Source organism: Amphibalanus amphitrite, unplaced genomic scaffold (genome assembly GCF_019059575.1).
Source record: "Amphibalanus amphitrite isolate SeventyFive unplaced genomic scaffold, NRLGWU_Aamphi_draft 000580F_arrow, whole genome shotgun sequence".
Taxonomy (NCBI): Eukaryota; Metazoa; Arthropoda; class Thecostraca; order Balanomorpha; family Balanidae; genus Amphibalanus; species Amphibalanus amphitrite.
Window position 1 is genome coordinate 151,042 of NW_024882074.1, and position 14,127 is coordinate 165,168.

Sequence of the window (14,127 nt, forward strand, 5' to 3'; positions counted from 1 at the left end):
GTGACGTCATCGGTGACCTCGAGGTCAATGAAAATAGGTTTCGCTCGACAGTTCTTCTAGGGGTAGGGGAGATCCGTGTAAGACGCCCAGGGTCGGTAAGAGGCCCCATCGCTTTTTTTACCAAACCAATAATGTTATTTATTTTTTAATGTTCTTGTAAAGCAGAAGCCCTCTTGAAACAACAACTCACGAAACCTGAGGTATCAGGTGCGTCGCAGCGACTTTTGGTAAGCCTGTTTCTGTTTTTGCCCCTTTACTTGCTAGATATATGCATCTTTATCACCCTTATATATCTGAAAAAACAATGGCTATCAAATGCAATCTTTTCTCATCGAAATTGTCACATGTTAGCTTCAGAATAGACCATGTTCTGGTGCGCTGCAAATGTCTCATAAACCATAAATATTGTGGACGTTAAAACACTGTATTTTTTTAAGAGGCCCTCCCTTCGAGGATGATAAAACGCCCCCCGATAAAAAACGCCCCCGATGCTAAAACGCCTGCACCTGCGGCAGGCGTGGCATTCTTTTTTCAAGGAGTTTGTTTTTGTTTCTTTTTTCTGTTTCTTTTCTTAGAGGTTATAGGTACAATTTTCGTTGGTCATCAGCGTTTGGTTGTGCTAGTTTTCGCATTGTTCGAGCGCTTTGGAAGTGTTATTGGTTTCGATAACACCGTATTTGCTTAGCTTTTCGAAATAAAAGGCCTTGCAGCTGTGTTCGCAAAGCTTCTTTTACAAGTCGACTTGACTTTTAAAACGCCCGAGGGGGGGGGGGCGTCTTACCATACCCATAGTGTAAGAGGCCCTTTTGCAACTTTTTCCAAAATGTTAAAGTTTACGGTTTGTGTACCCCCTAGATTCATTTTGAATGCAAATATGTATGGGAAAATGATGCAAGCTCACAGCGCATGCACACGTTAGCGCTTAAATATTATCAGTTGTCTAAAAATAGTAACTGAGCTTAAGGGGGGGCCTCCTGCACCACTCTCCCCTATAAGACGCCGTTTGAATTTTGACAATCAGCCCAGTAGTTTCGGAGATAGGGGGGGGGGGGGCTCTGGAGAGCGGCTTTGAGGCCATCTGAGGGCCCTTTGACACCAGATGAGGGTCATTTGACGCTAACTGAGGGCCCTTCGAGACCATCTGAGGACCCTGTGACGCCATCTGAGGGCTCTTTGAGGCCTTTTGAGGGCCGTTGAAATTTCACCACAATCACCCTGGCTGTGCTACTGGGCATATCATAGACTCATATGGGCCTGCTGGGGAGCGAGCTGGGCCCTCCCGGTCTTTTCAATCATTATTTCAGCTCATTTTTACACGGTCTTCGGTGGTCTAAGGATTAGGGGCCCATTTTGAGGCGGCCGCCTCAAAATGGGCCCCTAATCCTTCGACTTGGGCCCCCAACTCGAATGGGGGACACGGGCCCGTGTGCCCCCCCCCCCCTCCCCTTGTGTGCGCCCTTGTCCCAATCGATCAAAGCCACAGCATGCCACAGCGATTACAAGGCGGATCGGCGCAAAAGCTGATGGATGAATGAAGACAAATATTTTTTTCCTCTAAGAGAATAGGTAAAAGTTGGAAGCAAAGTACAAAACCGCGAAACAGCTGATGACTTGAATATGACGCAGTAGACGTACCTGGCGCGCGCTGTTTTAGAGTGTAATGACTAATGAAAATAGGCAATTAATTTCTTAATTGTGTAGGTAACTAAGCGTGTGCTTGATATCTGGAAGATAAATAATTGTTTCCAGAATCCGGGGATCATTCGGTTATGTAGGCAGACACGCTGCACAACGAAAATGACGACGAATAAATCCCAGGCTCCACTACGCGATCCGTGTGATTTTGTGATTTTGAGATATCGCGTTGTCGCATAAAAACTGAACTTCTTTTGCGATAATGCGGTATTGCGAGACATTTAATAATGTGATTTCCGCAGTGTGGGTCAGGACATCTGGTTGCACGAGATGAACATTTTCTGGCATCACCAAGATGCCAAGGGCATTGCATTCTCGCATTATCACAAAATCACACAGAAAGTCGCGTAGTACAGCCAAACCATTATTGAAACTAACAATCTAAAAATGTGATAAATCACACTTCACAGCAATTATTCCTGTAATGCTGTGAATAGGTAACAATGATACCAGAAAATTATCCATCATTTTCTGGATATCAAACCCATGTCAATGTCTAGTTATCATAACATTTTCCAAGCTGAATCATTCATTAAAGGGACCCTCCCACCTTCAAAAAAGTTAATGAATTGGCATGAAAGTGATGTCGCTCGATTCAGAAAGAGCAAAAACAAATATCTACCAAATTTCACCGAAAAATATTCACCAGTTTTCAAGGTATTAGACTTTTACTTTTGTTTACTTTTTTGGGATCTCCGCTGTTCCTAGCGACTTCATTTTGGAAGTGCGCGTTTGGGGCAGATGTTGCGCGCAAATAGCATATACCACCACTGCTTTACAAAGATTTTAGTATAAGGTTTAAAATCGTTAGATCACCGCTGACGTCACAAATTCTAACGGGGCATCTCAGTGCATTAGCCCCTTAGAATCCGAAAACTGCAAGTTTGAAATTCCATATCTCTGAATTAAAGCATTTTTCGATGTTGTCAGTGCCCAAGCCAGTATTTGCAGGCCATGGCCACCAATTTGGCTATCTCAACTCAAAACTAATGTTAAGGTGGGATGGTCACTTTAAATGTTTTCCACAGTTTCACCTAGCATCTTTAGTACCTATTTGAAACATGTTGAAATGTCTATTTCAAGCAAATTGAAAGTTGAAATGTCTCAAACTGAATTGTGTGATTTGGCTATTCAGTATTCTGGTTCTTATCTCGTGTTTAGTAGCTCAGCTTGGCTGAGAAAAGCTAATAATTTGAATTAAAGCGGAAACTGACTTGTTTTCTGTGTGATAGCTGTATAAGGTTAGACTCATATTTCTAGTGCTAGGTACATACTTGTATAAAAGTGGTGGTACTGCCAGGCAGGTACCTACATATTCATTGTGAAACAATTTTGTAGGGATGTCAGATTCAGTTTTTTTTTATATGTATCTGGGGTTGTCATGCCTTCCTGCAATTGCCATTCACAGTCAGTCTTCTCATAGATGATGGTGTTAACTGTTAACTCACAATAATGTTTCACTTTCAGCACACCAGGTACTTGATAGTGCACCCTGCACCTCGTGGCCCCCGGCTGTCTATTCCACCCTGGTGGCTGGTGCCACCTGACCATCACCCAGCTGCCCGGCTGGACAGGCTGCTGACTGCTGGGTGATGTAACTGTGCAACCTGGAGCATCTTGCTGGGTGGGCAGTTCAACTCCAGACAAAATTATTACTTCTTGGGTCAAATTGTGGCTTCTCTGGTCAATCATGGCTCCTGAGCTGTTACCCAGTCAGCTAAATTGGTCTGGGCTGTATCTGGTTTTACTCTGGCTAACTCCTGTACCTACTTACTTTGGCTGAGGAAAAGGTCAGGAGCTTTACTGGAACTGACACACAATTCCAGAGCTTGCCCGCACCAAAACCGGATTTGGGCCATATTAGTTGTGCCATACCTGAACCACATTTCATCCACAGTAAGCCAGAGCAATGCATATTCTCCTTGTTGCACCATACGCGAAAAAGGCATGTAAGAAGTGAATTTTTCCAATAAATGACACGAGTCAATGTAAAAAAGTCAATGGGGGTTCCAGGGAGCCAAACTTGTCGGACTTAGTGATCCGAAAACCATACCAACTACGGAGTGCTACTGCAAAGACTGGCTCACCGGAATTGCGTCACATCGACCCAAACCCCTGTTCCGACGGCGTTCCGTTTACACCGTCCCAAATCTGGCATGGATCGGGATTGCCAGGGCAAAACGGACTTGAGCCAAACCAAATGGCTGGCTGGGTATTAAAGTTCAACTTTCAAGTCAACCCAGGTATCATGGTAGCCCCCAATGATACTTGGTCATTAAATAATCGCAAGCATCAGCAATTGTCCTGCTTTGGTCTTTGCTACTGGAAGGCTAGAAGGAGTGTTTATCAGCTACAGGAACACAGACTTCGAACCAATTATATTTTTCAGGGTGAGGCAATGAAGGTTGACCATTGATTTTCAGATCTCAACATAAATCTGCAAGGTTTACTGGATTTTAAGTTACAATGACTGTTGAGAATTAACTGGATGCAGAATGGAGCTGCTACCATCTGACGTTGCACGTCTGGTTCTGGGCAAGTGTTTCTTAGTGGACAGCCTATGTGAAGTGGTTATATTGGTGCATAGACCTCTGTCTGTATACCTACCTCTGTATACAGAGGTCTATCATTGGTGATTATTTTAGTCTATCTATCATCACATAATGCACGGTGCTTGACTTAATATGGAGAGTAAATTTGCTACAAATAACTCGCTTTGCTGTGGTTTGACAGGCATACCGCATAATCCTACACTCTCCTGTAAGAAGGCACATTTACCAAACTATCATATTGTGATTTGTGTGGCTGTTTGTTGCCAAACTTCAAAGGCCTTGCCTATCTTCATGAAGTCTCTATTCTCGCAAATGTGGTCTGAGTCCCGGAACCAGTGCCGCCCATTCCTCCGACCGTGCCCTATTAAGACTGGTTTCCGCTGCTGCAGGGTACCTGCTGGACACTTGCCCGGACCTGGCTGCCCAGTTCCTGGACCAGTCCCCCGACCTGGCCGAGGTGCGCAGGACGAAGCGCCGCGCTCAGAGACCGTTCGGCCTGTCGCTGGTCGAACTGCTCACGGAGCATGCCGTCGCCTTCAGTCTTGGTGAGTGGGCAATGGTGAATGACGCTAGGCTAGTTTGGAAAGTAACGATAGACAGATAATTTTAAGCATTTCAATGCTTTTTTAGTTTCATCTGAGTTTCAAGTATTTTACGACATAACTTGTAATTATGCCGATAATATTTATAGAAGAGTAGCGATCTTTATCTTCATTACATGGGCGCTTGCTTTCCCAATCTCATTTCAGTACCAATTAGGGCAAATATTGGTAGATGTGCTAATGTGAAGTGCCTGTCACTTTGCCTGGAATGCCGAAGCTTTTAGTGTTCCTATTTTCAAGTCGGTCGGAGCTGCGTTTGTCATGACATTCCCCGGCCCCTATGTCCTCGCATGCCCATATTGGCGCCTGTAATGTTTCTATTTCACGTGCCAACCCCTTCCTTTGCTTTTTCTTCCAGTGGATGATGCGTATTCTACCATGAAGCCACCAGGTGCCCGCACGGGTAACGGCGACTTTCTCTCCAAGCTGCGCCGACTGCTGTCGGTCATTACAGAATCGAAGGTCAGTAACATTCATAGGGAGTGTGCTAATTTTTGGAGTGAGTTCATCTTACAACAATGTGCCGCAAATTTTTCGAATTTTAGCAGATGATAATTGATTAAAATAGATAATGTGTAGTTTTATTGTCAGTCAAACGCTGGGTACCTCTCACTCATTACGTTTCTATGACACGTCTAAATCGATTTAGAGAAATTTCACGTGCGTTTTCCCGGATACTATTCACGTCATGCACAAAACGACTCTGTTGAAACGACTATGAAGCGGGGGTCGTTAAATGTCAAAATAGTGAGCGTCAACTCTGTTGCTGTGTATTTCAATGCCATCCCTGATTTATGTCTCCAACGATTTATGACTCGCAGGCTGAGTCAGCGGGGGACGCTCTGGTCCATCCGGCCTTCCCGACACCCGAATCGTCCACGGGTGCCGACAGCGCCAGCCAGGCCACCACTGCCAGTCAGTTGACGGCCGACGGGGTGTCCGGCGCCGTCGACGGCGACGACCCGGCTGTCGGCGGCGACTGGGCCGACACCCCGACCCGGGAGGCGGCGGCGGCCGACACCCCGGCCCGGGAGGCGGCGGCGGCCGACTGCCCGGACACCGCCGGCCAGGAGTCGCCCTGCAACTCGCTAACACTGGTGCTCGACGAGGAGTCAGGGGAGGAAGACATGAAGGACAGCGAGCCGGGTGGTGGGACGGGCGCCGTGACCCAAACACACATCGCCTCGGTGAAGAGTACTGCGGAAGGGGATGGACAGTCAGTGGAGAAGACCAGAGACTGTGTCGGGGAAAGTTCGTTCTCTGATGGAAGCGGAAGCGGCCATGATGGCTCAACTATGTCAACCCGAGCAGGAAGGACCCGGAGGAAGAACCGCCCAACCCGCCGCGCCAATCCAGAGCTGAGTAGCGACAGGTGAGACCAGCTCAGCCACCTTGTTAAGTTGTTCTGGAAGCATAAATTGTCAATCTATCGCTTATTTGTAATTGAGTTTTGGTTGGGTGTGTCGATGAAGAAGGAAAAAAATCCTGGGTCGACAATGAAAGTAAATGCCTATTGTATTTTCGTAAAAGAACCATTTTTAACGCCGATTGATAAAGCATGATTTCATGTCAGGATCTTGACAGAATATGAAAGACGAGGATATAGATGCATCAACTGTCCATTTGCAACCTGGCTTTTCGAATGCATGAAGCAGTTGTTTTTCAAAGATGAACCAACGCCACTTGTTCTGATCTTTGGGATGAAAAAGTTTTCCCATTGGGTGTGCTTTTCCACCCAAAACTCTGAAAAAAGGAAAATGTATTTCTTTCACTAAAACTTTTTACCAAATTTCAGCAATGACTTTAATTTATGCTCTTTTCAGGAATATAAGCCAAGCAGTAGACTGGCTCTATGGCCATGTGCGACATTTGCCGACGGTGAGTGTGCGCTTCGTTGACACGCTAGTGTTTATTATTTGTTTGCCATCTGAAATGTAGGTCACATATAACATCGCACTATCTGCTACTGCTTATTATGTTATTCTTATTTTTTATATCCGTCGTGCAGAACTATCAATGTTTCACGAAAATGCGCACGCCTGATTTTCGCAGATTGCTTACATCTCTTCGGGGCTGGACAATGGACTGTCGACTCAGCAGCTCTTGAAGGAGCCAGGTAAGTGTGAAACAGTTTTTTTTCCGGTCTCGAATGTTCGGATGATCCCGTTGCCAAAGCCGAAGCCCACGCTAGGCAGAGCTCGTTGCGCAGGCCCTGACCCCTACCGTCGGATTGGACAACTCCACGTAATTGGGGAAATTAGATGCTGAAGTTCAACGTGCCCGACAAAGTCTGGCACAGCCTGCCCCACTTAATTGATCTCAACTGACTGTGGCTGCTCCCACCAACCGCAGACCGTCCGCGACAGGAGTCTCGCATATCGAGCATTAGAGCGACTTGAGCCCGGGCTCTCACCACCAGAAGTCTAACGCTCTACCAACTGAGCTAGGGGACAGTTGATGTGATATATGGGCTATGGATAGGGGGGGGGGGGGCAACTCACTCAACTTTTTATTTGAAATATTTGTTTTGCCGACTTGTCATATCGCATAAACAGCAGATTTGGGATTGGTGTGCGTGTGAAAGTCGTTCACATCTCACATTATGCCGTACTTTTTCAGAGCGGCTCAAGTCGCAGCCGTCTGGGCCGGAACACCGCGACACCGCGCGCTCGACCAACTTCGACACGGCGCGGCCGTCACCTCCCGTGAAGTCCGAGTCCCCGGCCAGTGGCGTCGGCCCGTCTATCGTGCGGGTTATGTGTTCAGCTCGGCCCCCGACTCGTACTCCTCGTGCGCCGACGGCGACCGTCGACACACATGCGTCGACGACAAACGGGAGTCTTTTACAAACGCGGAGAAGGCTGTCGGGCTGTAAAACGACCGTGGTGCAGCCCAGGGACTCTAGGAGCCGCTCCCCCCTACGCGGCTCACCAGCCAGTACTTCGGAGCCCAAGTTACCGACAGTTCAGAGTGAGAGAGGCCTAGCTGCATCCGAAACTGCGACAGGCAAATCGTCAAAGTCTCCGGCCGCGCGACGGGGAACCACCCGTCGACCCATGCGGCCCTCTGCGACCATAGGGGGCACTCGCGTGGCTACATTTTCTGACTCAAGTTGCACAGAGGCGCTAGTATCTCTCAGCGAGTGCCATGAATCACCTCGCGGTGAGGTTGCCAAGAGTCGCCATTCGACAGCCTCGGGCAGCGACGGCAGTCCCTGTTCCTCCTTGGCAGATAGCACCACTAGCACGGTGCGGTGGTCGGACACGAGCCCTGCTGAGAGCACCGCTAGCACGGTGCGGTGGTCGGACTCGAGCCCTGCTGGGCACCGCAGTGACACCTCGCCGACTCCGCCGGGCAGTGCCAGCAGCGGACCGAAATCACGACCGACAGACGGCGCTGATGTCGCGGCACCATCGCCCAGTCAACTCTCAGGCCGCGCGAGTGAGGTGTCTGAGCGGACCACGCCGTCTAGCCAGCGCTCCCTGCGCATTATCCCGACGCCGCTAACCGAGGGCGTCAAAACCCCGTCGCTGAACGGATCGCTTGGCGATATTGAAACGCCCACGTCAGCCCGACAGGGCGGCCGCCGCGGAGCCCGCTCAAGTATGTACGAGGGACTGGAAGGGTTGGAAAGGCATTCATGAGATGAGATGGGAATGTATCCACCATATATCAGTCGTAGGTTATGGCTAGCCCAGTGATAGGGATTGGGGAGTTGATAACTATTGGACGTCTCGGGACGATACGGTTATAATTGCTTTTATTTACGGTGGGTTAAGACGTAGAGTTAAATTATGAGGTAGTATTTTAAGGTGTATGTGTGTGCAAATTGCATGGACTGGGCGTTCTGGCGTGGCGTCCCCCGACCTCGTACCCTCGTAACCCCACCTCTCGTGCTGGCAGGAGGCCGGTCAGGGCCCCGGCGTGCGACCGCACCTCGCCGCCGCCTGATGGCCGAGATCCAGCGCCGTGTCGAGTCGCCCCGAACGCCGCTGGAGCCCAGCCGTCCGAAGGCCGAGCCCACGCCGTCGACACAGTCCACCGCCGCCGACAGGTGAGCTGGGACGAGAGAAACGCGTCCGGCCCCATATTACGGCCATGCTCTTACGAGATAAAGATGAGAACCGGAATGTCCTGAAATCCTGGAAATCCTTATGTGAATCAAGGAAATCCTTATGTTAATTTGGACTTGCGTTGTTGCGTGCTTGTATTTCTTACATTATTATTACAGAGTTTAAAAGCAAAATAAGTTTAATGTCTCTCTCTACCACCACCAGTATTATTGTATTGCATTGCATATTCAATAAATTTTAGTGGACAAGTAGCTGGAGATGGACCGGTGCGCCAAACGTATGAAAGGATGACTGTTCTGAGAGTGTTGACCCTTGTGCCAAGTGTACAACCAGCTTGCACGGTTTCCGGTCTGTTTGGTGCGTGGTGCTTTCTGGGATTCCTACTCAGTGTGCTTTTGACTTTTCATCATTTCCTCGCAGTACCATATACGTTGTGCTTTAACGTAAGCAAGCTTTAACGTTGCGCACTATTTGTAATAGGCTCTAATGTCATGATCGGTGCCCAGTCGAGACGTCCATAACTCAGCTGCGTTCGGGCGCCCCGGAACCCAGCTCGTGACTTAACCAGTGTCTGTACCCCTGGTGCAGGCTTTCTCTGCGACTCTAACTGCCCACGCTGACGATACACTCTTACCTCCCCTAGGTGCAAACCCGGCACGGCCGGAGATGAGGTTGGTGACGGCAGCACTCGCTCCGGTGGGGTGTGCCGCACCGCGCGCGGGGCCGCCCGCCGTGCCGGACGGCCTGCGGTGACCTCCAGTGACCCGGTGGACCAGTCGGCACCGGACCACACCCACCAGCCGGGGGTGAAGAGGCCGGCCGTCGAGGGGTCGCCCGGTCAGCCGGTGAGTTTCCTGAGGATGGGGCAGGGGACAGGTGGCAGTCGGTCACAGGAGCGACGGCCGGACCAGGTGCAGAACTTGAAAGGGTAGGGATTGTGAGACCATGAGCGGAAGGCGGGTAGAGTATGCTGCTTTCCGTTGACAATTTAAGCGGACTTAAGCGGATATTTACTAGACCGTAGGTCATAGTTTATCTTGCTTGAACAGAGCATAGCCGACGTGGGTCGCACGGGAGCCAAATATCTTCGCTGGCTGTCATCATTTTGGTTTAAACGTATTATTATGTCTGCAGAGTGGTTTGGAATACCGGCTGTGTCCTTCACTGTAACGTTTGGTGTTATCGACTACAAATTACTTTTCCTGCTTGTTTTTGTCGTCATTTGTAGATGACCTGCGCACCGAATTGAAGTATGTATATAATTGCCATCAATCTCATATGCTGGAGTTTCCCATTCAATGAGACTTTTCGTGAAACGTTTTCAGCGCTTTTCTGGACCTGACCGAGTGATATCTGTTCACAGGTAAAGACGACTCCGGGCAACGCCAAACACTTGCTGAAGTCGCTCGATATCATGTCTTTCTTGTCGCGAGTTCACAGCATTGGAAGTAACTGAGCCTTCCTTAGTGTCTTCAACCATATATTGAAGGGGTCATTCATGCAGATAGCTTTCACTGCCGCCAGTGGATGGATGCGTTGCTGTGCTTAGCTCATGTCATTTTGCGGCCTCCGTCTCATCCCTGTTGCACGATTGTTCATTTTAAGACGATGGGGCTGCTAGGGTTACTTGGTGTGATTAAGCATGAAATACTTCTCAGCATCGCAGCTCGTTGTTGCAAAACATTTAGCATTAAAGGGACTATCCCACCTTTAACATGGGGTTTGAGTTGAGATAGCCAAGTTTGCGGCGAGGTTCAGAAACCACTATCTATCTAGGTTGCAACCCCCGCGGCCTCTTGGTGTTGAAGAAATTCGTTCCCTTCATTTGAAAATGGGCCTTGTACAAGGCCCTATCTTCAACATGGAGCGACCGTTAGTGTGACGTCACCTCGTTTAGTCATTCTGATTTAAATGGGTTTGTTCGTTGAAAAATCGCTTAAAACTTGGTCTGAACTTTGTTGTGGTGCCTACAGAGTAAAAAGAATCAGCTTTGTGACAGTAATGTGGCCTGGGGAAGGAGGTAATTTTGGGCTGTGACGTCACATATTTGAAAGTTTGTGTTTGGAATATGGGAAGCCTAAGATGTTAAATGAAAAATAAATGCCAGAACCAGGTTCCTGGTCATCCAATCTATAAAGTCGGGCACAATTTAACTGGTTTTAACAACATTTTAGAAGGTGGGATAGTCCCACCAGCATTTGCGTCAGGCTGTACTTTGGTTCACTCGTCGCATCGTGCTCCAAGTTCAGCCAGTCAATTAAGCTGACAATGATGGCTGAATGAGGGTATTTGTTTTTTTTTTTGCGAGCCATTTTGGGGCTGTGTGATCTGAAGTGACTGACAATCTGAGAACTGGATAAGGAATAGTGGTGCCTTGAAAACTCAGCCTCAAGGTGCTCCACCTGAGTAAGGTAGTTTGAATACATCAACGCGAGCGTAGAAAGAAAGTTTCATCGTCTTCATCAGCTGATCCGTTTCAACTTAAATCCGCGATTCATTCTGCAGTCTGAACCTCAGCTTCTTTTGTGCGTATTAACAATGCTGGCAACATCTAGCCACTTGTATGTTTCGCTTAGAACCATCATCTGTCTCGAAAACATCGCATCTCTAACTCTAGAAATGGCCGTACCACGCACACGCACTTCAAGTTTGGAAGCCTTGTCACACAAGACTAAGATATTAAATTATGTTAGCTAATCTGCCATAAATCCCTCGGTATGCGACAAGCACAAAAAAGTGTCATCAGCTCAGCAACGTATCGTCACTTTTCAGTTCACTTGAAACCGATAAAGGTGCGGACTAAAACGCCTGTGCTTCGTACCGTACCTATATTATCACGTTACACAATCGTTCCAACCCGCATGTTCAGCACAACTTTTCGCTTCACTCGTCGTCGGCAGGGATGCCCAGCTCCTGGTCGGTCCATTTGGCGGCGTCTGGGTATTCAAACTCTCCCTGGAACGTGAACAGTAGGCGTCAACACAACCGCTGCAGTGGGCAAGGGCGGTATCGGGGCGGCAACGGTTCCTCTTCTAAATCCGTGATTTAGTCGCAAAAGACCGCAACATTCAGCAAAAAAAAGAAATCGTAAGTTTTCTTTTTGAAGAAACACGCAAATGCATAGCACATCTACATATTGCTAGCAGGTATGCCTTTTCACTGTCTTGTTGATAATCTGAGAACCACCAATCTAGGCACAATAAGATGGAGGTAGGTGCAGAGATAGAGACAGAGACAGAGACAGAGAGAGAGAGAGAAAGAGAGAGAGAGCGACAGAAAGACAGTTAACAGACAGACAGAGATGGAGAATAGTCAGAAACCATGTATGTAAATCAGCCATAATGTCTCATTTTTTAGGGTGTCAAGTTTTTTACCTGCAAATTTGCAAGCTCATCCAGTAAGTGTCAGACAAGGGAACATTTACAAAGTGAGCTTACAGTTTACTTCTCTGAGACTTGTCTGCAAGATCATGCCTTTTAAATTTCCAAGTAAAAACATCTATTGCATTATTCTGGAAAACCATGGCAGTTTGCTGGTAATCACATGCACTTGGTACTTACAAAAAGATGTTCTGGCTCGTACCACATGTGGTATAGGATCCAGTACCACATGAAAGCCACTATCAGGTCACCGGCAATCACACGGCCCTTGGGATGCTCTGTGGCAATTGCACGGTAGTAGTACCTGAAATGCAAAAATGGGCATCTTATTAACTGTGTTTGTAATTATACTAAATTTTATTCCTTAATTTTTATTCCAGGACAAAAGTGTTACACTCAATTGTGACAAATATAGCTAGAGCAGTTGAAATTGTTTTGTTTGCTTAACTGCTGCCCTTGATACATATCCACTGCTAGTACCAAAACAGCATTGTGTGGTGAGCAGTGCACATAACAATAATGTAGGTAAGTGAACTTCGCTAATGAAGTCAACTATTTCACTATTTTTGTGTTTCCATTCTATTTAGTGTGAGGAAGATTCCGATCATACCAGGTTCAGGTTGCTCTCCTGGTCACTACGAAGCTGATTTTCAACTGGAATTATCATCATTGTTTTCACTCAATACCAGCCATCTATTCCAGGAATGTATGAAATGTACAAAACTTACTTAGTGCCTTGAAGTGGAGTGGACGACGATATGCATCTCCGGCCCTGTGTCCTGATGACAGAGGCTGCAGTAGAGCCACTTAATCTTGCAGCAGCCTGTGAAAGCCTTCCGAAATTCCTCAGCATTTTCACAAAACCTACAAACCACTCAAATTATTCACCACCGAACTGCTACTGCACTCTACAGAAATCCAAAAAGTTGAAAGTTTTTTTTTTGTGTTGTTATTCTTCGCGTTCTTCACTTCTCGTCGTCTCTCGTCAAGGAATTGTCGGTTTTGGAGACTTCTGATACTTCTGATGATGATATAAAATGACGTCATTGAAAATAAATGAAAAAGTTACATTTGATTTTTGAATGCGGTAAGTATGCTCTAACACCAAAAAATGCCCCTTGAAATCTCATTTCATGCACAAACGGCGTATGACTTGCTTACAATGAAATTCAAATAAAAACAAGAAATTTGTGAATGTATTTGATACCACTGACGTCATTACACCACAATCCACATTAAGAATTATTTTGGAATTATGTGGGGGACTCTCGAAAAAGAGGAATGTAATGATGCGTTCGTCATGATGAGCACGTTCGTAGTGGAAATGGTGAAATTAGCTCTCTCTTCTTTTTATTTTTCGCGACAAATGATAGCACGGATGCACATTGCACAGTGTAGGTATGTACTGTACCTATATAAACAGTATTCTTCACAGTGTATATAAATACACGGATGAAGACACCAGGGGCGCGGGAGCTACTTTCAGACTGGGGGAGGGGGGGCAGTAGCGGCGGAACACCTTCAATTAAGGGGGGGGGGGCACTGCCGACTTTAGGTCCCATTCTTTCCATGCAACGCCCATAGGGCTAATGTTAAAATGCCAAAATCAAAGGGGGGCACGGTGGCCCGATGCCCTCCCCGTTCCGCCGCCTATGGGGGGGGGGGGGGCACACCATAATAGAGATCAACCTACTTTAGGGTACCTACCCCCAAATCTAGTTTTCTCACCGGTTTAGGCCACTTGTTTTCATCCCTTGGCTCTTTCAACAAAAAAGAAAACATTTGCAAAAAAAGTGCGGTATTCCGTCTCAAAGTTGTGGGGGCA

General features: G+C 47.4%; 1 protein-coding gene and 1 long non-coding RNA gene across 2 annotated transcripts; one reads left to right on the forward strand and one right to left on the reverse strand.

Annotated features, from left to right (window-relative positions):
• The first annotated feature begins 1,631 nt into the window (after positions 1-1,631).
• On the forward strand, positions 1,632-11,194 carry LOC122394221 (mucin-12-like). The gene is made up of 11 exons (XM_043390956.1): positions 1,632-1,657; positions 4,119-4,230; positions 4,637-4,792; positions 5,208-5,311; positions 5,671-6,221; positions 6,673-6,727; positions 6,902-6,965; positions 7,469-8,452; positions 8,753-8,903; positions 9,566-9,767; positions 10,286-11,194. The coding sequence occupies exons 2-11, from the start codon at positions 4,191-4,193 to the stop codon at positions 10,376-10,378; spliced, it is 2,400 nt and encodes a 799-aa protein (XP_043246891.1). The 5' UTR covers positions 1,632-1,657; positions 4,119-4,190; the 3' UTR covers positions 10,379-11,194.
• Positions 11,195-11,735: 541 nt separating this feature from the next.
• Positions 11,736-13,623, reverse strand: LOC122394222. Its single transcript, XR_006258824.1, has 3 exons — positions 13,031-13,623; positions 12,483-12,606; positions 11,736-11,877 (listed from the first exon to the last, which is right to left on the reverse strand). It is a non-coding gene; the product is annotated as an uncharacterized LOC122394222 (long non-coding RNA).
• Between the last annotated feature and the right edge of the window lie 504 nt (positions 13,624-14,127).